Below are 24,327 nucleotides of genomic sequence, written 5' to 3'. Positions count from 1 at the left end.
TTGATAGATGGATCTATCATATGCATGTTCTCTAAAAATTATATTACATGCATGCGCGCTAGGAAGCCATTACTTCAACCAAACAGGTTGAAGTAATCCATGTCCCCTACAACCACTGCAATCCACTCCTAGTGAATCATATCATCTTCTTTTATCTGGTGAGCAGGTGAGATACATGTCATGTTGCAGCCGATGAAATATATAATAGGAAAACCTTATCAAACTAGTACAAGGATGGTAAATATAAATGTGGAATTGCATCTACCGCATATTAATTACTTAGGGCATCTCTAGCAGATCCCTTAAAATCTATTAGAGGATTTTTTGTTTTTGTTTTTTGGAGGTTAGATCGCACCTAGCCGATCCCTCAAACTGGTTACTCAGACGGTTTAGTCGTCCTCTACATTATAAGGGATCTGAAGTTCTCACCAAAGTTGGTGGAATTTTAATCAACAAATAACTATACTAATGCCTAGGTTTAAATGTAATTTACTTAAAATTAAGCGTGAGAAACTTTCTTCATAGATTTTAGCCTAATATTTTGTGCTTCTTTCGTCCTATAACAATTATCGAAGATTTATCAAATTTGAAGATATCTAGATAGTTTCACGAGACGGAGGGAGTATTTAGAATGAAAAACGGTTGTAATGAACCAGTGTCACACCCAAATAGAGTTTTGTAATCATTCTCTGCCTGTTTTGGCCGCCCCAAAACAAAAAAAAAAGCTCGCTCTTATGAAAGTTCATTTTAAGACCAGATAATTGTTCAAAAATGCATAAAACTAATTTCACATTTAGATCTTTATCTAGGTCGTGTTCCATAAATAAAATGGTGTCATCTGCATACTGACCCCCCCCCCCCCCCACCCCCATCTACAAGATGAGGAATAAGACCTGACCATCTTCTTTGGCCCTAGCGATCAGAATAGCCAACATATCCGCAACAATATTAAATAGAATGGGAGATAGATGATCGCCTTGTCTAAGACCTTTTTTTGTTTGAAAATAACGACCTATGTCATTTTTTTACTCTAATACCCACACTACCTTTCTCAATATAATTCTAAATCCATGAACACCACTTAGGATCAAAACCTTTCATACGCAATGCTTGTTGCAAAAAAGCCCCAATTTACCTTGTCATATGCCTTTTCAAAATCTATCTTAAACAAAACACCATCTAATTTCTTCCTATGAAGTTCGTGTATGATTTCGTGAAGGATAACAACACCCTCAAGAATGTGTCTACTAGGCATGAAAACAGTTTGGGTCGGCTGGACCACTTTCAGCAATATTTGAAACACGATTAGTCCCTACCTTGGTGAAAACTTTGAAGCTTACATTTAACAAGCAAATAGGACGATATTGTCGTATTTGGATGGCATTTTATTTTTTGGGGAGAAGGATGATCGTCCCAAATTTCAAATGAAAAAGAGGTAACTCTCCTCTCTGAAAACATTCGAACATCGCTATCAAGTCAGATTTCAAGATATCCCAAAACTTTTGATAAAATTCAGCCGGGACCGGGTCCCGGCGCCCTATTCTTTTTCATTTGCATTATGGCCTTTTTAACCTCTTTCGCAGTAAAATCACAAATCAAAATCGCATTTTCCTCAGCAGAAAATTTCTTTATATCATGATTCATCGATTCGACCATAATACAAGAATAAGGTGGTGGCGGTCCAAAAAGATTTTTGTAATACTTAGAGATATAATGTTTCAAATTTTCCTGACCCAAAATTGTTTCTTACTCTTGTTCTAATTGGAAAATTCTCTTTTGACGACTTCTGCACGCTCATCCCACTTAGACTCCTCTTCGCGACGTAGCTTAGCTAAATCAGCATTTGCCTTACGCATGGTATATCTCTCTTGAGCATCTAACGGGACTGTTTCCGCTTTGCAACCAAAGATCTCAACAATATTTAAGAGCCTATCTTTTTCAATTTTATATTGTCCGCTTAAATTACGTGCCGAACCACGAAGATATTTTGCGGGAAATAATTTCTTGGAAATAGGCAAGAAACGTCGACAAACACTTTTGTCTTTGACTTCACAGTGAGAAAAATTTCCAATTTGTTCTCTGAGATAACCAATAAAGACATTCATCCTATTTTGATTGTAAACTCATTTACTTACGCGCATACCAAAATTTAAGAAAGAACTATTAGGGTTTGTACCATAACTTATATAGTGTCATTTTTACGGACTATGATGATGCTCTATTTAGTGTAAAAATGGTAGTCTCTAAAGCATAACCTCTCCTTTTGGATGTATTATTGTCTCACAAAACATGGGTGCTGCAAACAGGTATAACTGAAGAAATGCTTCTTTTATGATTAGTTCAAACAAAACTTTGATATTCATAAATATTTGGAGACAACCCTGAATCGTAGCCTTCTGTGTCAAACATACAAATGGGTTTAGCAAATCTTCTATAGTGGCTAGGGTAAAAAAATCCACCGGCGAGACAATAGCGCGGTGTCAAACATGAGAGTTGGAGAGTATTTATTACGAGTATGAGACCAAGAATTAAATTTACCTTTCTCGCATGAGTCTGACTGATGTTACACTTTTTTATGGAAACCTTTTGCAGAAAAAGAATGTGAACGATGTAAAGCTCCTCACTCTCGAGCTCACCCACTTCATCGAGCTCCACCACTCTCACCAGAAGACCGAGCAGAGACCAGTCCCTCCCCAGGCTCTCCATCACAGGTGCGAGGACCGCCGCACTTCCGCGTTTAGCGGCCTTCGAAGACCACACCTAGTAGGCTCATCATGAGACACCAGCGCAGCACTATCGTCGTCGTGGCCATCCTCCGTCCAAGACCATGGATCTGGTTGTTTGTGGCCAATCCCGCCTCTCTATCCACATATTGGTGGTGGCCATCGGGGAACTCCAGAATCTGGCCACATGATTCGGCCTCGACGTCCTTACCTTTCTTACCTTCATGATTTCACTTGCATAAAAGTGTGCCTCGAATTAACATTACTTCGTTATATAGTCACAGAAGCAATCTAAACTAATAATGTAACCAAGTCCCTTGATTGGAGGCTCCACAAAAAATACTGAAATTCTCGGAACATAAGTATCCAAATTCTATTTGAAGTGAAGTATATTTAGGAAGTGATTTGTCCAAAATTCAAATAGTTCCCTTGAACATAATTAAATTCATAAAGCAAAAAAAAGTTCGAATAACCATAATACGCTGCATTTTGATGTCCCCGCAATCCCAACCTCTATAAATAACTTTGATGGCTTCTCAATGGAATAAGCATAACGCACATACAGACAAAAGCTCCATGATCTTTAGTGAAACCACCAATCGGCAGGCTGAAATTTCCTTATGTTGCCAGCCTCTATCAGAGGAAGGATCATCTTCTTCAGCCTGGCTCATCCGTCTTGTCTTTCTATTCTACAGTTTAAAGAAGCGAGGATAATCATCATCCAAAGAAGCAGCACACAAGAAAGGCATACTTGTCATGCTACAGCCATATGAAAGAACATATATGCTTTGAGCATGGGTTTAATCAGATATGCATTTGACATGACTACCATCCTGTAACTAAAATAAGATACTGTAGAAAATTATAGTTGTTTCATGAATCCATAATATGCTCATGAACTTAAAGTGTTACTGCATTGCTTGATATTCTTGGTAACATGGAAAACAAAGTTATATCTTATCTATTCACTTATACAACACCATCTTATCCAGAAACTTGAGATAAACCAGAAACCGGAGTGCCACAATTAGATTCTACATATCTGGGACAAAACCGGGGAATATAAGTAGGATGGCATAATTAACAAACAAATCAAATTGTTCTCGCCATGAAAAAAAAAACCTTCTCACTCAAGGAGTTGCAGGGCGTATGATTCAGAAACTATTCTTTGGTAAATACATGTGATATCTCAGCGCTAAACTAACCTTCACCAAATAGAAGGTTCAGAACTTCTCATTCTGTATTATAAGATGGGGTTAGAGTGGGTAATTAATATATGCTTGGTTCGGGGGTAAACAAAAAAGAGTGTAGTGTACGGAAGAAAATAACTGCATGGACATATAAAATGCAAAAGCACTCCACTTATCTATATGTAAGTCACAGTTTATTTAATGTTGGTACTCTTTATTCCATCAGGTAAATAACAATGCCATATAATCACCATCAAAACACTCTGCTTGAACCATACTAACGATGTGTGTACATATCTGCTAGCAAATTCCTTGATTCCTTGAGAGACAATTTTCACAGAAGAATATCTCAATACCCTCTACTCATCTTCTCTCGTGGAGCATTTTGAATACAAAAACATACAAGCTACAAAATGGGTAGTCATACAAAATGATAAGCTTCGACAGATATGAGTTGCTACGGTCTTGATCAAATTTAGCATTGCATACATAACGATCTAAAAGTAACACTGGCACTATCCAGCCACTAAGGAGAACCGGTGAGTATTCTCATTTGAATTTTACTAAAATGCAGGTCAAGAGTTTGCTCCTAGTATGCTACTAACAAATACACCGGAATTAACCAATGTATATATATATTTCTCGATCATAACTGGTTAAATTAATATGGCATGCAAGAGCTCATTTATATTAGCCAATAAATTAAAATTCTGGGTGTCTAGATATAAACACTGAACTCTTGATAACACATCGTAAGTAGCAGTAAGACCTCAAAGTATATTTTTTACTGAAGCTGATACACAAAGGGAGAAAAGAGCACAAAAGTGTGGCATGAATCAATTTGATCATAGCTTATGGTTTCATCTACACATCTGGCAAATTGGTAGCCCTAATACTGTAATAAATCATATACAGTCAAGCTATTTTAGCGTACGTAGGGTGATTGTATTAGCAACAGGCTTATTTGATTACATGGAAAGTTAGAAATTATACCTCTGGCTGAATGCAAAAAAATCCCGTCCTTAGTAGCAAATCCTGCTCTTATCGTTGGTTGCCATGTACAACTTGCCTGGACTTCTCTCAAAATTAGTCTCTGGTTGCTGACCACCGGTCGTCCCTCGTACCAAAATCTAGACCTCCCTCAAAAGAGAATGAGCTACCAGTAATTTCCCCAATAATTTTCAAAAACATGTAGTATCCTCCAAATGAGAAAATCGAGATGTAGTACCAAGATGCTAGTAAATGAACAGATGAGTTCAGAAAGACAAACTAAAAATATCAGTAGTAGAACTCTCCTTTAGGAAATTTTGTAGCATCCGCCTTGATCAATGCTGGAAAAAAACCATATAATATCTCATATTCGGATCATTCAAATTCAGAATATCATGACCAAGTTCCAAAAAGGGCACCGATTGTACATCACCTAGGAGCTGCAAGAAAATAATAAGCTACATCTGAATCCTGCAAGGAATGCTTAACAAACACTAACCTGGAGGATCCTAGCGTCATATCCATGGCAGATGTTGAGTGTGTGGCTGCCGTTCATGACTGCTTCCTGCTCTTCTACTCCCCCTCTCAACAGTCCAATATCTCTGCCTCGAACATACAGTTCAGAAATCCCCAAATCCAAGAAATCACAACTCTCCTCTAAGTTGGATTCCTAGGTCAGAATCGATTCTAATTCACCTAGAAATCTTATTCCCAAATCAAAATTGGTAGTGCAGGCTGAGGCCACGATGGAGGACGTAGGGGCGGCGCTGGAGTAGGAGTCTCTTACTAAGAACATAAGTAAACATGTACACTTCATCTCTTTCTTATGGTCATCGTTGGTCCCTGCTGACAAAACTAAACAAAAGAGGCTGAAAAATAACACATAACATAGATAAAACTTCATATCTCTAGGGATGTAAATTAAGAATATGACCAGTATTGCAGACCCTATCATTATGATTTCCCTCGTTCAGAGTAAGAGACTCTTCATGTTGCCATGTCATGTTCTTGAGCTATGAATAATCTTTTTATATAGGTAGAATGGACTGAATGGTTATCTTTATTTTTCCTACTCAGGATGTATTGTTGCTCCCTCTTCCTAAAGCTCATCTCCCTTTTATATAGGTAAAATTTACCTATCGTAACTGTGTCTAACTTAATACTGCTGATCTAGTATATTTCTTCAGAAAAAATCACCACTAACAATCTAAAATTATGCTTTAAGACTGGCGGCCCATTTTCATTATATATCTATTTCACATCTCTGGACACAAGAAATGAATTCAACTATGCTATAATATTAAGCATGTCATTAGGTACATATACATTTGCTTTGTTCTCAATACAACAGTGCGAAAAAACAGTGCAAGGTGATGCATAGGCTTATAGCAGAACTATTTTTTTTTCCATAGAGAGAGTAATTATTAATCCTTTGACTACAGCTTTGTATACTTCTAACTCTTCCTACTGAACTCATAACCTTGAGAATACTTAAAGATTAGAGATAGATCATCATAACTCTGGCAACACATCTTCAGAGGAAGGATGGGGAATCAGGAATCTGGCTCTGCGACCGCACCTTCCTTGATACTCCTGACCACTGGCTTGTTGAGCCGTTTAAGGTGGCAGTGCATCCTCGCCGTGGCAAAGAAAAACTTACATTGCAAGATCTGCAAAAATCATATTTACTCGTCAAGAATCGATCCGGCAACTAAGGATCACCTTTTACACCAATCAAACTGTTGTAAGCAGAAAACTTTACAAACCAAGGCACCAAAAAAGTATGAATGATGAATAATACCATTTCCTAGATGTGAAGACTCTTCATACTCGCCACTTTTAGTCTTCATTGTAGTGCTAGTGTAGATCATGAAGGCCTTTTCACTTCAAGATCATGATACGGAGAAGCTCCAAAAGGGAGGCGCTTGTCCCATTTTATATAAATAGCCGAAAAAATCTCTTGAATTAAAACGGAACACAAGTCAAGAATTCATTTAATCCATCTAAAAAATATTTTTATATATGGAACACAAAAAGATCCAATACAAAAAAATAACACATCATGTGTAGAAATTACTCGTGAGAGCCATCATGTGTCACGCCGTGCTGAACCGTTAAACAAAAACATCTTGAATTTGAACTATCCACAGCTTCTGCAAAGCAATACAACTTCATCATGCATAGTTGCTCTTGGTAGGATGCCTGCAAATCCTTACTATAGTAAAAGGCAAGGAACAAGGTGTAATCAGCTGTACTCTGTAATCAGGGAAGAGAAATCCATAAAAAGAAGAACATAGCACTTGCAGCCATCATCCTCATTGTTAACTCAGTCCGCTTATCAATTAGGATCTGCACCCGTAAAACATGTGGAGAGTAGAGATTTAGGCAATATAATAACAAAAATACTAAAATAGATCGATTTCTCTTTTGGCTGAATACGTACAAACCTGGTGTGACATTGGTTGGAATCTCACATTTTGCTACTTTTTATCACCGCAGCTGGAGATTCATAGTATCAAAAGGATCACAACCCTCTGACTCCGCAACTCGCACCAGTAAAACAACTGACATATCAGAATCAGTAACAACGATAATACAATTTATTCTTCATCTTCAGAAGTCCGCCCAAGCATATTCTTACTGCATAAAGGATCAGCGAACAACACCCAAAGTGAACAATTTAATTCTACAGCCTTGTGAAGCAAGAGGAACAAAGTACCTAATTGTAAGAATATAACGGGTTCTGGTGGATCTTTGAATTTAACGGGAGAATGCTATTCAGATACATCCAAACAACCACTTAGCAGTGATAATATCAGTACTTTCATTTAATCGATGAACCACAAATATAAGTATAAACCCACACTAAATCTTTGCCATATATAGCAAATAATACTGGCACTATCCAGCCTACATGCAAATTAAATCAGTAGTGATTGCTCATAAGAAAATGGAAAATGTGTCATAACGGAAGTTTCACCACCAAGATAGGATACAACCTTCTCAAAAGAAGAGACGTCTCACACATATATATGTCAACATACGGATGCCGGAACACACATTCGAATTGAGAAGAAGGACCGCATCCTTTTACCTGCTAGCCCCATCCAAGCACGACAATCGCTTGATCCCTTTGAACGCCTCCGGCAGCACTCGGAAAAGATTTATCCATGCCGGATCGAAGAACTTGAGAAAGCTGCACCATTATCCCGAAGAATATGTACATATTCCGGACCGCGTATCCGAACATCGTTAAAGCTCCAACCATAAAGATCAAAACAATATTTTGTGTATTATCTCCTCGTATTGCGGTCAAAAGTGCAAGTTCTCGAATCCGTGAATAACGGAACGCAATCGAAGAATAGAACAAAGGAGCACGAACGGGAGCACAGGTGGAACCGCGAGGTTGTACGTTCCAGGAGCAGCAATGTCGGCAATTTAACCGGGATTTCAGCCGAGCGTCTCAAATCCTTTTTTGGAACGGGCAAAGGAGTCCTTATCGGTTACTCTATGGGAGTGTGCTCGACCAGAGTTCCGGTTGAACTCGGAGCAGAGTTACGATCAGAGAAGAGAGTTGAATGGAATGCCGGAATTGGGACGCCGAAATTTTAGGTGGACGGCGACGGGCCTTGCCTCGCCGTAGGAAGACCTTGGCAGAGGAGAAGGACAGGAGGGTGGGGCGGTTACCGGAGGTGGCGCATCAAGTCCGATCAGGACTTGGTAGGCGTCAGGGTGGGTGTGGTACACCCCACCCGTTGTCGTCACGCCGGCGTCCGTCTCCGCAATGTCGATAGCTGCAGCGTCGAGGACACACCTGTCCTTGCTGGTCCTCGCCGGCGTCCGCCTACGCAGTGTCGATGGATGCGGGGACCGGCGGCTGGTACCGGAGGGAAGCGGCCCGCCACGGCTGGAGGGATCGGCGGCGACGTAGTGAAGAAGAGGATCGAGGGGTTGGAGGGATCGGCGGCGACGGCGGCTGTATATCTCACTTCTTTGTCGAGATTTTGGATCGAGGGGTTGGTGGGATCGCTCGGGAAGAAGAGGAACGGGGCCTATGTTTGCGGGTCTCGCCGCTTGGGTTCCTGGCTGCTTAGGTGGATACCTGCGCTGGGCTGTTTATGTTGGGCTGAGCCCATTCAGCCGCGTGCGAGGCGAACGGAAGAAAGGGGGTTTAGGACGACGAAAGTAGGGGGAGAAGGGGGAACACGTTCCTTCTTTTTAAGTAGTACTAGTAAAAATGCCCGTGCGTTGCAACGGGAAAGAAAAAAATGTGTTTCAAAGATGCACAAAGTGAGATCGCAATGAGTCTGTTGTCATCTCACCGTTTTACCGAACTTGTTATCGTATCACCATATATTCTTCGACCTCGAGGGAGTCTTTGAAGAGGTTTATGCCACCTTTAACACTTTTGATCTATCTCTCAACTCTAGATCCACCTTTGTCGTCGAGGCGATACTCAGTTACTTGCGTTAGAGCATCCCCACTTGTTGGCGCTCCCCACACCCAAATCCGGTGAAATTTTCGTCCGGATTGGATCAATTTTTGGCATGGGGGGCAGTATATTTCCAGTCGTGTGCTCCCCAAGCGGCATTTCTCGGGGAAAAAGAGGATGGCCCGGGGAGTCCGGACGAAAGAGGAGACACGTGGGCGTGGGCGGTTGGTTTTGCTCCATCCGGAGTCCCCGAGAGATCCCCGGGAAACCGAGGATGGCCCGGGGAGTCCGGACGAAATTAGGCCGTTTTCCGGACGAAAATGAGAACCTGGGGCGCGACTGGGTCGTTTTTCGCCGTCCGGATGTAATAAACGGCTCGTGGGGGGCTTCTCGGGGAGACGAGTGGAGATGCTCTTATCTCGCTCCACCTAGCAAAAGTAATATGTACACTATACATCACCTCTTCTGAATAAGATATTTGTCACTGGAGGTGGTCTCTTGACTTGTAGTTGTAGAAACATCCCATTATGAAAAATACATAAAAAAAACAAATCTCAAAATCTCAAAAGTTCTGAAAAAAAATCCATGTGCACATCTAAACATTCTGTATTCACACATAAAGTTTGGGAAATTGTTTATAGCGTGTAAAAAGATAAACAAAAAGTCTTGTCAATACCCATAGTAGAGCATAAAAAACATCTTATTTACACAAGCCTCAAAAAATATTACTCTTTTTCTTAAACTTCGTGTGCAAACATTAAATATTTGCATATACACACAATTTTTGTTTCAAGGATAGTTTGACATTTTAAAGTGTGTTTTAGTAGCCAAAGTAGAATAACAGGTGGTTCGGCAACATTTTGGGCCCCTCCATTGCTTTGTTCCAATGTTTCTACTCCAATCCACATTGATTGAGCATGCAGCAACAAGATGCATCTTCTCACAATTAAGCAATGATGATTAGTAAACCACTATGACATGATTACTGATATCAACATTAAATACAAATTGACAGAATGAAGGAATTACCACGATGATAGCTGTATTTTTACTATCCAAATATTTACAATCACCTCTCAGATCATCCGCCCTGTCCAGTGCTATGCTCTAGTCACTCCACATTGATTCAGCCTGTGGCAAAAAGATGCATCTTCTCACAATTAAGTAATAATGATCAGTAAACCACTATGACATGTTGCTTCTCAAAATGGAATAAAGATCAACAACGGAAAAGTAAACGTAAGCTCTAACACAAGTGCACAATAGCCAGTTTAGAGATTATTATTGTAGAGTTATGAAACTCTTTTAAATGTACAGAAATGTGCAAACTGAAGTGCTTTATTCATTTTCACGTGCACATGCAACACACGTTTTATAAAACAACTTAATTCATTTTCATTTGATCCATATGAAAATTGAAAAAACAGTGTCGATGCGCTCGCTCTATCTTGATTCGTGACTGTTGGCCATGTATCTGAAGTTTCTCTATCCATGCATTTATTTTATGTTTTTGACATTGTATATCCTGCTGGACTGTACATGTCCTCCAACGCATTGCTCTACCATCTTCTTGTCAAACAACACATATTCAACCTGCAAGCATTCCAAAGTTTGATTTACCCTTACCATAATGAAAACCTGCTAAGCTGGTTCAGTATGGCAACTTGCATATCAGCTAATGTACAAAAATTCAGAGTAGCTGCATAATTTCATCTTCTGTCAGAGTTTCTTACCCTTCATACCTTCCCCTAAATCACATCTTTGAATGCACATACTCCTGCAAAACAACCCAAGCTATACCCTGGAAATACACTTTTGCAAAATTAAGTAAATATTCACACTTGATCATTCACTGAACTTTGTTTACTAAAACCTGCACATATAGTGGGTGGGGTGGGGGCTGGGGGGATTAAACGCATTGCTCAGGTTGTATTTTGAGAATGACAGTGCTCAAATAATAAACCAAAGATCAACAACATGTAATGTAAAAAAATGAACTAAATAGCAGGAATATACTTTAATTACCAAGTCATAAACAAAAGAAACCTGATGTCAGCCGGAAACCCATATATTTCACAAATTATGGTGTGTATAAAAGTCTACGAAGATATCAAGAGTAGAAGAACTTGTTGAACGATTTTAGTATCCTTCTCGCCCCTATGCTTTTCTGGATGTTTTTCAATTTTTTCGATCAAAACACCTAGCAGTAAAGAGTAGAAGAACTTGCTGGACGACTTTAGTATCCTTCTCGCCCCTATGTTAAACTCTGTAGCTGGGAAATGATACTCAGTTAGGCTACTATGTTTGCAGTATTGGAGGAATGTTTCCACGTAACTGTGAAATTATAATTTTGTGAAGAAACGATTCTATTTTCCTAGCTAAAGCACATGTACATGATCAGAATATGACGCTTGATCCAGGGTGATGAAGATCTAGAACTATGCTATTGGAAATTTCCATACTGTCCTGGAACCAAAAGTGTGATCACCCTTATCAATTTCTGCAGCCAACTGATGTTCCCAAACTGAAAAAGCAGTCCCTTACGTCATACAGGAAAATGGGGATGCTATATAGAGAAGCATTGGCATTTAGCCGGTTTCCTACTTATCTTATTTGGCCGAGCCGTTGAGAATAATTGATGGATTAGACTGCAGTACTACTACTACTCATGGTCCCTAATGTGCAAGCAGTACCCAGAGCCCAGACACCAGTACTATCATCTCATGTGTACTATCCAAAGGAAATATTTAAAACCAATCCTTCCGTTTGAGATATTATAGGAAACCAAAGCATGTGAAACCAAATTCATGCCTTTATCTTATGCCTAATTCATCTAATTCATGTGGTCCAAGGAATCCTTGTATAAAAACTCTCATATGAATTTGGCCGTGGCGTAATCGAGTAAACTATAACAAATCTCCATATCCATAAATAGTAGAGGTCGTGTAATACTGTAGACGAATTACATAGAAGACGTAAGTATACCTGTCACAGAATGCAGACCTTCAATATGGCTATTTTTTGTATCTCTTTCATTATGTTCTGCACATCTTGCAGAGCCAAGCAGGGCTGAACATATATAGAAACAAAAACGCAGGCATCACCTCCAATCACATTTATAAATTTCCCACAACATCATATTCCTAACCTTTTCGAACAGCCTTGCAAGTTCTAAGACAGTGCAGAACAAAGAACTTAATCATTACATTATTATTGTTGTAAGTACAAACATGCTTATAATAGGTTGGAAGCATGCTAAGAGTTGCATATTATCAAACCCGATAGACCAGTTTATAGTGGCAGTGCCCCTTGGACATTGTCCATCAAAGGTGAACACAGCAAGAACTATAACACAGTTAAGTTCAGTGGTAGGAACCATAAAGCAATAGCATGTGCAATTCCAATTATTTCAGCACACTTTCTACTTTTATGATATGATGTCTACCATGAAAGAATCAAATAGATAAACTGTGACATATTTAGAACCTCAAATCAGAAGCATATATACTGCAGTAGAACATAACATGCAAATAAACTCCATCTTTGTCTACCTTGTAGTAGAGGAAATTGGAGGGAGAGTCACTTCATCCGTTTTGGATCGCTGAATCGTTCCAAATCTTCTTCTCGGGCCATTATAAGTTAACTCGTTCTGAATCGGATGAACAAAAACTGTAACACTTACCTGCCATCGATATGCTGCACTCTCCTCCGTAGCCTAGATGTTTTGAGACGAAACATAATGAATTTTCTTTCCTTATGTTTGCAAGATTGACGAACCACATGATGGAAATTAAGGAGGACGAACTGGTACCATGGCAGATAAAGATCAAAGCCTTGATCTGTAGTTTCATCGGCGTCCATTTGCAGGTGAAGAGCGTGCTGCCTCGTGAATTCACAGTGAAGCCCTGCCCAAAGTATGCATCTATGCTTTAGCAAACACATATTCATATAAAAGATCCCTGGTTGGCTGGTTTCAAAGTTTTCTGACAAGCATTCATAAAACAAACCTCTTCATACTTGATACCATCTCTGTAGTGTAGTGAGCCTGCAGAGATCACAAAATCACAGGAGCTGAGATTCACAGGAGACAAAAGCAACGTGAATGAAGAAAGAAGAGCAGGTTACTTCTGAATTTACCATGGGAAAGGTTTTCGAAATGCCGCGTATGGATATGCCAAACGATCCAAGTCTCCAAGCAATCTCAGAACATAGAAGCAAGGAACCTATGAAGATTAAAAAGTAAGTGCTGAATATAACTATTTGAAAAGAAAGAAAAACTGATTGAGACGAAGAATTGTTTTCGGGGTTCAGAGAAGAAACACGCGCATCATGCTTGAGCAGTAAAGGGACTGCATCTTTTCTAGTCTTGCTGGAAGATAGTGTGGCTGATCTAGCACGATTCGCAGTTGACCAACGTGCTTTTTTAATCAACGGCGGCACTGTCGCCAGTGCTTATGCATGGGATACATCGCGCTGGGAAGACTTCAGAAAGTCAAAGCGTATTCGCAAATAGTAAGGGCCTATGGGAATCAACCTCGGATGTGGCGGCGGCTCCGCCCTAGGGCGCGGATTCCGCGGAATTCGCGGAAGTTTCTCCAAGCGGCGGGCCGAAGAACGTCGACGATGACCACGGTGGCGGCGGAGGCGCGAATTTGCGTGGAGGCGCGAGGATTTGATGGGTCGCCTCCACGGTTTTCGCCGCTGCTGCCATCCACACGCCCTTCTTCCATCCTCCCCCTCTTCATGTTCGCCGCCGAGAGGATGGTCCCTGGGAGCCCATCGTACAGAGGAGGCGCTGGTCGGAGATGAAAAGAGATTGGCAGGGCGGGGCGCGGTGGCGAGCGGGAAGGGAACCCGCAGAACCGCGCCCAGATCCCGACCCGCGAGAAGAAGAAGAAAAAACAGAGAGATGGGCAGGCATGGAAGGAAACGGGGTGGACGGAAGGAAACCCCGGCGGCGCGGGTTGGGGCGTACGGATCCGGACGAACCTCGCGAGACCTTGCTGCCCTTGTCACGGATGATGGCGACGTTGCGGAACATGGCGGCCAGCTCGGCCTCGGTCATGAGCTCGGGCACCTGGCCGACGAAGAGCTTGACGGCGCTCTCCTCCCTGCCGCCCCCCGTCCTACCTGGGGCCAGCGCCACCTCCCGCTCCCGCTCCCGCGGCAGGCTGCTGCTGCTCCCTGTCGCCGGCGTCCTCCGCCATTGGCCCCCGCGCCGCGTGGGTGGGTGGCGGGATCTGGCCGGCTGGCTTAGGGTTTGCGTCGGAATTTGGGCCAGCGTGGCTTGGTCGCGTGGGCGGCACGGTGGGGGATTCGACCAAGCGAAGGAACCGGCGTTGCGGCGGCGGGGTGGCGGTACCCTAGGTCGGGAGCATGTTGAATCGCTCGGTTTTTCGATTCAATGGCTGCCTCAGCCTCCTCGCTCGGAAGGAAGTGGAGAACGAATATGGGCCAGGCCCAAGGGGCGAAGATGAAGCTCGACCAGGCCCAAGAGGGCGACGACGACGAAATTGGTGGCAGAAAACGGAGGAACTTCGTTCTTTTTAAGTAGTGTAGATGTAGATAGAGATAGTTCAGCGATAACGATTACAGGCAAGGACCTGGGCTTATAACCACGCCCACACTCCGGCACAAGAGCCAAACGCACACGCTACTCTTGGGCCACACTACAGCTGTGCCCAGCTAGTTGGTCACGTCTTCGCATGACGAAGTCGTTGCGGTCTCAGGCGTGACATAAAGGTGCTTCGATCAGGTCTTCCACCCCTAACTCGTATTTCGGGCACTATCCACTAACCTTGATATCCTGCTTTATCATCGCCACATGACATGGCAATGTTTCTATCATAGTTTTGCAAACAATTAAATTTTGTTGGAACTTCAAGAACCGAATTCTATCCCATATGATAAGTTCCTTCATTATCCCTTGTTTCGGATCTGAAAGTGCACCTTGTGTATTCTTAGTGTGTTTTAGATGATTGATGGCAATACAGTTGAGGAGACTAATATGTTTATGTAGTTTACATTGGAGCATAGTTGCAGAAGTTTCTTTAACCATGTTTAAGTTGCAGTGGCTCAATGAGAAGAGTAGCACGGTGTTCACCACCAGAGATGGCGGAGCCGCTACCCAGCAGCGCCTTCATATTAAACCTCACCACGAGGTCCCTTGAGAAGCTTGCAGGCGGAGTTGAGTATCATGGATGGGGAAACTTTTGTGGGTATGAGGTGGACTTTGTATCACTCCTTGCGTCCATAGCCTGTTTCTTAGTCCTTATTACCACGTGCAACTTTTGTAAATGATGCAATTTCAGTTTTTCTTAACACATAACTCCTCTTTATTCTTTCACAATCAAAGTTACATTGTCAACTAAAAGAGATGCTATGTTTCTTTGGGTACTACTATGGTTGTATCAAATGGCCAATGATTGATTATTGCTATCTGAATACCAAATCGTTGCTAAAAACTCCGTGTATATGAAGTGTGTTTGTTACATCTTAGTCGCCTGAGATCGTCTTAACTCTCAGTCACAACTCACGAGAAAGTTGCACTTTTCTGGCCGTGGTTGATATTTTTCTTTTGGAGACCTTTTTTGGGAGACCGAGAGTTTAGGGATTCTCAGTCTGACTTAGACATAGCAATCTAGTATAAAATTGCAGACATATACCCCTCCATGCTAAATTGTAACATGTTTAAGTGTAGTAAAAGTGTGTCACAACGTCTTATATTTCCGCACAGGGAAGTATAACTAAAGTTTGTCTAGATCATATTGACACACACCCGATCCAGATGAAGGCTAATCTAAGTGATTCAGTCATCAATGCCGAAGTCCGGCTCACGGGGCTTAGGCACGGGGACATGGATCATGACCTCCTCATCTCGCTTGGAGCGTTGCCTGTGCATCTTGGCGGCGAAGCGTGACACGAGTATGGTGGTCTTGAAGCTGGAGGAGCGTCCCTCGTCTTCCTCCTCCTTGCGCCGCAGCTCGGCGGCCTTCCGCTTGAGGTGCCGCCGCCATGCGGCCTGGATGTAGGTGGCCGCCCAGGTGCGCCACTGCTGGGAGTAGAACCGGAACGTGTGCTGCACCTGCTTGCTGTGCATGCGGCGGAACTGCCCCGCCACGAACTTGAGCTCCTCGGCGTGCAGCGCGAATGCCTCGACCTCGGAGAGCGCCATAACGGTGCGCGTGGAGGAGGGCAGGCTGACCCCGGACTTGGGGTCGAGCGCCCAGGTGAGCAGCTCCTCGCCGCAGAAGTCGCTCTCCTGCAGCATGCTGCGGTTGAAGAAGCCGCTGCGGCCGCCATCGGTGGTGATGCTCTCGAGGCTGCCGCGGATGATGAAGACCATCTGGTCCACGGGGTCCCCCTCGCGGATGATGTAGGTGCGCTCCGTGTAGAGCGCCGGCTTGAGCCGCTCGCAGATGGCGTCCAGCAGCCGCTCGTCCATGTTGTCGAAGAGCGGGACGCGGCGGACCAGGCCCAGGCAGAGGTGCCGCTTGATGTCGCGGCGGAGGTCCTTGGGCAGGTTCTGGACGAGGGCCTCCTCGTCGACGCCCCGCGTGTTCACCCACTTGTACTGGTCGTAGCGCCGGACGCGCTCGCGCAGCTCCTGCGGCAGGAGGCGGTGGTGCATCCACTGCTCCGAGTCGCGCCGCTTCACCCGCATCTCCTCCAGACGCACCGTCAGGGACTGGAGATACGTCTGCATTTGCGCAATTCCCCCACACGGATAGTCACTTGTCAGTACAGTTCAGCACAGACAGTAAATTAGTTCAATCTTGGGGGATTGGGGCTACCTGAATGTTTCCGATGAGCATGGCCATGAGGATGAGGCCGAAGGTGGCGAGCGATATGGCGAAGAGCGACTCCCCGGTGTAGATGGTTGTCTTGAGCCCCTGGCCAAGCGTACTGATCGATCGATCACCAATGTTAGTACTCTACCATTGCAACAGAAATCGATCATGGTAGCTGCGCTGCATTACCTCAAGTTGGCGAGGCCAAACCATAGGCAGAAGAGCAGCTTGGTGGTCATGTCTTTTGACCTGATGACCTCGGAGGTGACGGCGGAGGAGTAGATGCCGTAGTCGAAGGGGTTCTGTCCGTCGGGCTCGCAGTTCTCGTAGATGACCTGCTTGATCACGGTGGTCCACTCCTTGAACTCGTCGTTGCTCTCCTCCGTGGAGCCGCAGTACATGTAGATGGTGTTACATCCGGGGAACTCGTCGCAGTTGGCCCTCCAGCAGTCGCTCACCCGCTCGATCGACAGCAGGTACCAGAACGCGCCCACGATCTGACACAATCAACAATGCTCGATCGATCAGCGGATGATGAGGATGCAGGGTCATGATGGATCCGATCGAGTCGCACCGTCAGGGACTGGACCCTCAGGCGCTCCGAGTCGTGATGAGCTGTTGACCCGTACATACCCGCGCGCGCCGGTGAAGCTCCATCGATCGATCGATCGAATCCATGCCAGCTGGCGTATCGTCACGCGCGCATGGATGGATTAATTGTGCTCACGCGCGCGTGCCTGCGACTCGATCAATTCATTTTAGTATTTGGTCCATGCGAGTCTTTTCTTTTCTTTTCTCGCCCACACGATCCAGTCGATCCATGCCAGCCTGGCGTATGCCCGCACAAACTGCGTCCCAAACTGCTTCCCGGGACTGGAATTGAAGGATGCCAGCTGTACATCGATAGCGAGGGCCGCAAAACCAAAATCGATTCGCTCGCTCACAAAATGAGCGACTTCCTCCGGAATCCATTCGCTCGCTCGCGCCCGGTCCATCATTTCCTTTTCTTTGTCTTCTTCTCACTTCGACGTGTATCATCATTTTCTAGCCAACACAAACTTTTCGGGATGGAAATTAGTAAGGAATCTCGTTAATTACCTGCCGAAAATTAAAATGAGCGATCAATTAATTCGGAATCCATTAACTCGCTCGCGCCGGAAATTAACTTGCCGTGTCCATCAACCAACACAGCTGTATCTATTCGCATATACAACGATCTCTTGACAAACCAAATAACTAAACCCATCTTCACTCTTCTCCTCCAAACGGCGCCTGATCAGCGTTTGTGGGACGCCTCCGCTTCGTGCCACGTTTGGGCGCGTCACTGCCCAATCACAATCCCCAAACGCGTCACCTAAACATTACTAGTTGAATGCCGTGCGTTGCCACGGACTGATGTTATTTTCTACATCTTGAATGCAAACTAATATTAAAATTTTAATATTTCAACACCAATATCATCACTTGAGAGAAAGTGCATTGTTTGTGTTTACTTATCTATCTATATAGCTCCTCCCTCTCATTGATATACACAGGCACACAAAAAACAAATTACCACATATACACACATGCACTGCAAATGCATGACAATGATGCATTTTCCAACCCTTCTTCCTTACCAGCATATCAGTGTCACCGCTTGCACCATTGTGCTGTGTGATCATTGTATTATGCTTTGTACTCCCCCACTCCAATAATGCCACTCCAGCAATGCCACGAGTCTTGTTTTCAATCCTAAGCACACTATATATAGAATAAATTGTATCAATAAAAAACAATTCCCAAGAAAAAATAAATTGTATCAATACATAAATAGAAACAATTCCCAAGAAAAGGCCAGTCTTTGAATAACAAAATAGTTTGCAACCTAGAAGCTTATAGAGATTGACTATTTGTGGTACAGGAATTTGGAGTTAAGTAAACCATCTCTGATCTCTAAACATTTACTATTCTTTGAAGAAGTATGGTCCAGGCACCGGCTAGAGCATCAATAGTCCAACATATTGCAAGTATGTCTTCCTGATAAGCCGCGCTGGCCAGGTTAGCGAATCGGATGCTTGATATCACTTCATCTTTCTTTTACGTGCTTCTTACATACCAGGTTTCGCTCGATATGCCAAGTCTAGGAAAGCAAGAGAGGAGTATATCCAACATGCGCCATCTAACAATATGTAGGAAACCACGAAAACATACATGAAGTGTAACTGAAACTGGAGAGTAGAAAAAACCCAACTCTGACAAAAAAAAGTTCATCAGAACAATTTTTGTGGAGAGGCACATGCAGAAAGTGGTACTCATCTTATGAAATACTGAGTTGTCCAGATCAAGTCACGTGTATCTCCGTAAAGAGTAATTACAGACAAAAGTGGATCTGAAGTCCCGAGACATGGTACATAACGTAATCACTTACAGCCCTGACAAACCAGATCACCTTATTATGCATAAATGAGAAATTTCCATGCTTTCGAATTATCCTATACTTAACTGATTATTTTAAGGGATTGAACACCATTAAAAATTATTTTTGTATCAACTTTGATGCTCAGTTCACTTTTATACAGCTACCGTTTTCATGATCTTAAAGTGCAACTTTTTGAAGGTCTAGTATGGAAAATACAATCATTATTCTAGACATATATGATATAATTCTATATAAGCATCGAACTTCTATCCTAGCAAGATCATTTTCAAACAAAGTGGGTATTAAAGTCCCAAGAAATGCTATAGAATGTAAAAACTTTCCAATATATATTCATGAATTAAACATACACATAGAGAGAGAGAGAGAGAAGAGTATGCATGCCAAAGAGCCACACTACGCCACAAAGAGTGAGGAGCCAAATGCAGTGGAGGACATTGCGTGCCAACCTAGCCAGCGATGTTGCCGATGCAGCCTCCGCCATTTATCTCGATGAGCTCTTCATCCGTCCTGCAATGGAATCACAATGATCACTCTGAAGCAGTTGAATGCAGACTGAGATGTTGTGAACAAAAATGAAGGTAGTAAGGTGTAGTGCATGAACAAATGGAGAGAAAACATGCCCTCTCACGGAAGATGGAGTGGTTCATATGTCAGCAAGCAGAACCATGGTGGCGGCGACGGCTGCTGCTGCTTCTCTCTTGCTCCACAGTACATGGTACAACTCCATGATCACAAGTGCTAACCCACCAAGCTGCAATATCAAGTCATCATCGAGATCATTTTTACCTGCTACAAATTACAAACAACATTGTCACAAAATGATAACAATGTACAGATTTCATATGTTCAAATAGAGATATTACTGGCTGACCGATAGAGGGTCAATGGAGAACAAAGAGATCGGTGCCAACGACAAACCTATCCATCTTCTCCATGCAGTATGTCAGCATCAGGCCTTAGATCCTTGACGCGAGAACCCCCTGCAATATTAAAGCAAACAAATGAAATACCCTCCCCCAATCCCATCCGTTTGACTGAGGGGTCATGGGTCTCACATACATAATAGAAGATGCTGATCACAATCTCCATGGTACTCCTGAGAGGCCACATCCCGAAGCCGGTCGGCTATATCGACAGCACCAACGCTGTCCACTGCAGTGAAGTTGAGCATCAATATGAGGGTTGTTGCCAAGTATACCCAGGGCCGGTCTTCGGAGTTCGGTAGCTCGACGCGAAACTAAAATGTGAGGCCCCATGATACAAAGATTACAATAATTATCAATGTAGGCATGTATTACATTTTATGGGTAAACCCAAGTGCATGCGGAATCAATATGCATATCAACAAATTTACATACCCATTCTATCCTTGTAACCACACCAGATAAAAATACAGGGGAATTTTTTCTCTGGAAGGACAAGCGCAAATGCCATTGAATCATGAGGCAAAATAAAATTACCTTTGCCTAGGTTGAATCGTCGTGTATCATTGAATGTCTGTCAGTTGGCACAAACGCAACATTAGTCACAAAAACAATAATCACACACACGCACATGACAACTGAAAACACCAGAAACTCAAAGCACGAACCAACAAAAGATAAGGGGCCTGTTTTTTGCCGGTTACCACGCATCACATCGAGCTTGGCGATCACCCTAGATGGTTCGGCTAGCTATCATCCTCATCCAACGAATATCATCTGTACGAAACAACTTTCTTTCTGTACAGCCAAGTACAAGCGCATGAGATAAATATTGGAAGAGTAATACCTTTATCTTCTACGGTTTTAGCCGGCGGAGGATAAAGAGAAAATAGGGTCCTGATGGGAGAAACTTCTCAGATAGTCACAGCTGAGGCCACCCATCTCGGGTCCTATTTTCCAATTGACCCCGGCTGACTTGGCTACCTGCGAGTGCGCTGTGCGACCCCTGCAGGAGCAGCCATGCCATGAGCCCGAGGACATTGGCCAGCACTGACATCCAACCCAGCACCCATCACACCATGCTAGCGTGCCCATGGTCGTCGTTGCCGCCGCGTCGGACATGGCCGTAGGTGTGCCGGGTGGTGAGGATGGCGGGTGGTTCTGGTAGGTGAGGGATATGCCCTTGTAGATGAGGAGAGGCGATAGAAAAGGGAAGAGGGCGGGGTAGAGCAGCGGCGGCGCCAGGTCGTGTGAGAGACAATGGAGGAGAGAGCGTGCGAGGGTTCATGGGCGAGGGAGCTGAATTAGCGCGGCCGCCGTAATTGCTGGAGACGCACACGATCGGATGGTGTTGATTGTTCAGCGGCATTTTTGGGAAGATTTGATTATCCGGATTTCTCTGATGTTTGATTTGCGTGAGATAGAATCACTAAGTAGGCTAGGAATATGAAATATGTCCCAGAGTATCTTGCTAATTACTGTGATTGCCTGAGATAGGAGTATAGAATCACCAGGTAGTGATTGATGATATACCATAATTAAGTTCAGCGTGGAAGATATTTTGCTCTGACTTGATCGGACGAAGCAGAGATAGGAAAATTAGATTAAACGGTCAGGATGCTTTCAATGACGACCACCAAAGTGCGTTGAGTGTCAAACGACCAACTCACATTTAATAGTAAAGAAAATAACTCTTTATTTTGCATTTTCATTTCAATAAAGAGAAGGAATTTACAGGTACAATCGAGATTTCTAAAGTAGTGCAGCATATTGAAATAAATTAAACATAAAAACTGCGAAAATATATGTTCAAACTAATTTTTAAACTACTTCTTCTTTGATGCCCCGTCTCGTCGTCCTCACGGAGCCGCTTCCTGCTCGTCACGTCTTCCGAAGAGATAGTGACGTTCGACACGTCCGAGGAGCTTGTGTCCCCCTCCGACGAGTAGTCATTGGTGTATTCGTCGTCGTCGGTGCTCGCCGGCTGCGCCTCCGCCTTCGCCTTCGCCCTAGCCCTTGCCTCCTTCTTTGCCACCGCCTCCAGCCGTCTCCACCCTCGTCCTCTTCCTCCTCCTCCTCCTCCTCATGGCTGTCGTCGGTGATGGCCTCCCCCTCCTCCCTCCTCACCCTCGTCGGCCTCTTCCTCGTCCTCCTAGACGTCCATCGGCCGGGAACTAGAGCTGCTAGATGTGGCAGTTCTTTCCCACCAATGGGCGCCATCTCGGCGGCTTCTCCTCACTATTCGTGTATGATGGCAAAGAGAGGTTGCTCATGGTCAAAGAGGAGAGGATAGATGAAGGGCGCCGACCGGTTGGACATCGGAATGCGCAGACATATGGGTCTTATTGAGCGGGGATGAATGGCGGCGCAGATATCGAAGAGGGTTGAAGTTGCTCTTCTGCGGAATTCGCGCTCCTTTCCGGCGGTTCGCGCGTCGATAAACGCGGTTGCCACTGCGGCGGTTCCCCTTCCCAACAACTGCACCGTCGTTGCGTGCCAATAATAACTCTGCCGCGAGGTAGGCGACGGTTGGGCGTCGTTCGTGTGTCAATGACGCGTCGGGACCGCCACTCCCCGCCTCGCTTCTCGCTCTTTCCAGCGCACCTGAAGCGTCCCCAGTGGAGCGGGGACGGGCTCGGAGCGCCGGACACCGTATTGGGCCGCGCCGGGCGGAAGGAGGCTTTGGAGCGCGTGACTGGGGACGAAAAAATGTCCGGCGCACCCCAAAGACCTTTGGGGGACGCGACTGGAGATGCTCTAACACTTGAAAGGAGGAGGATATTGTATGCTACCACTTCCTCTCCAAAGTGGACTACTCCCTCCGATCCATAATAAACGTCTGGCCTTTAGTTCATTTTTTTTTCAAATTTAAACTAAAACCTCGACACTTATCATGTATCAGAGTGAGTAATAAACCAGCAAAATATCTCTGCATTTCATTTAAGAAAAAAACTAATTCAACAGCTACCTAGTACTAATCGGGAGGGAAATTTTGCAACGGGTTTTGATCTTTTTCGGGCCTCCGGATCACACAAGCACACAATATACTACCGGTACAGAAATAAATACTAACATACAAACAACATAGCTCATGCAACCAGTCAATCTTATGATGGCTATTACACCAACAACACATGCATGCATCAGGCTGCTCATGCATTGCAGCCATCACGTATCTAACCAAGGTGATAGCCAAGAGGCTAGCTCCTGCTCGACAAGTAGTCTCCTATTTGTCCCTGGGGTCTTCTTGATATGCGCCTTAATTGCACTTACAAATGATGGACATGTGTTCAAGCTCGGCATCGTTAGTGGGTGAGTTGAAAATGGTGTCCTCTTACTCGGTACCGTGCACGAAACATTTGGCAAACCTCTCCTGCGTAAAATGCTTGTCAGATGTCCTTGTAAGGCACTCGGATTTTTTCTATACGTTCTTGTTTTCTCCTATTTTGTGTGAATGTTACGTAAAGCACCACCTTTTGAGTTCACCATCTGCCTCTCTTACCCACCGCTTTATCTTGACATCTCTTTACCTCTCTCTCTTCCACTCTGTTTCTTCTCACCCCTTTCCTGAAACTTTCTCTCATCATAGCTGTGGCTTTGTTTTACAATTAACAAATACGAAAGGACATAAATCACCAATTTGGAACAAATTTAGGGTCTGAGAGCCATAGAACAAATTAAGGGACACATGAAAATCAATGCAAGAACCAATCTTGCAAAAATATTTTGGACTTTTAGTTCGCAATCCCACTTAAAAAATCTCCCCCGCTCTTTTATTGGGGCTTAATATGTGGGCATATAAGGGAGGTGTAAATAGACAAATCACATGTAATTGCCACTTACGATAGAAAGTTAAG

The 24,327-nt window shown here is 43.8% G+C and overlaps 1 protein-coding gene across 1 annotated transcript; it reads right to left on the bottom strand.

Moving 5' to 3' along the window:
* Positions 1-16,143: 16,143 nt before the first annotated feature.
* On the bottom strand, positions 16,144-17,628 carry LOC124696943 (putative cyclic nucleotide-gated ion channel 9; the record flags this gene model as incomplete). Its single annotated transcript, XM_047229600.1, has 3 exons — positions 16,144-17,034; positions 17,129-17,240; positions 17,315-17,628. Coding segments are annotated over 3 exons (1,317 nt in total), but the record flags the coding sequence as incomplete, so codon positions are not given.
* Positions 17,629-24,327: the final 6,699 nt, after the last annotated feature.

The sequence above is a fragment of the Lolium rigidum genome, chromosome 3 (genome assembly GCF_022539505.1).
Source record: "Lolium rigidum isolate FL_2022 chromosome 3, APGP_CSIRO_Lrig_0.1, whole genome shotgun sequence".
Taxonomy (NCBI): Eukaryota; Viridiplantae; Streptophyta; class Magnoliopsida; order Poales; family Poaceae; genus Lolium; species Lolium rigidum.
This window is presented reverse-complemented; position numbering and strand designations above follow the sequence as displayed.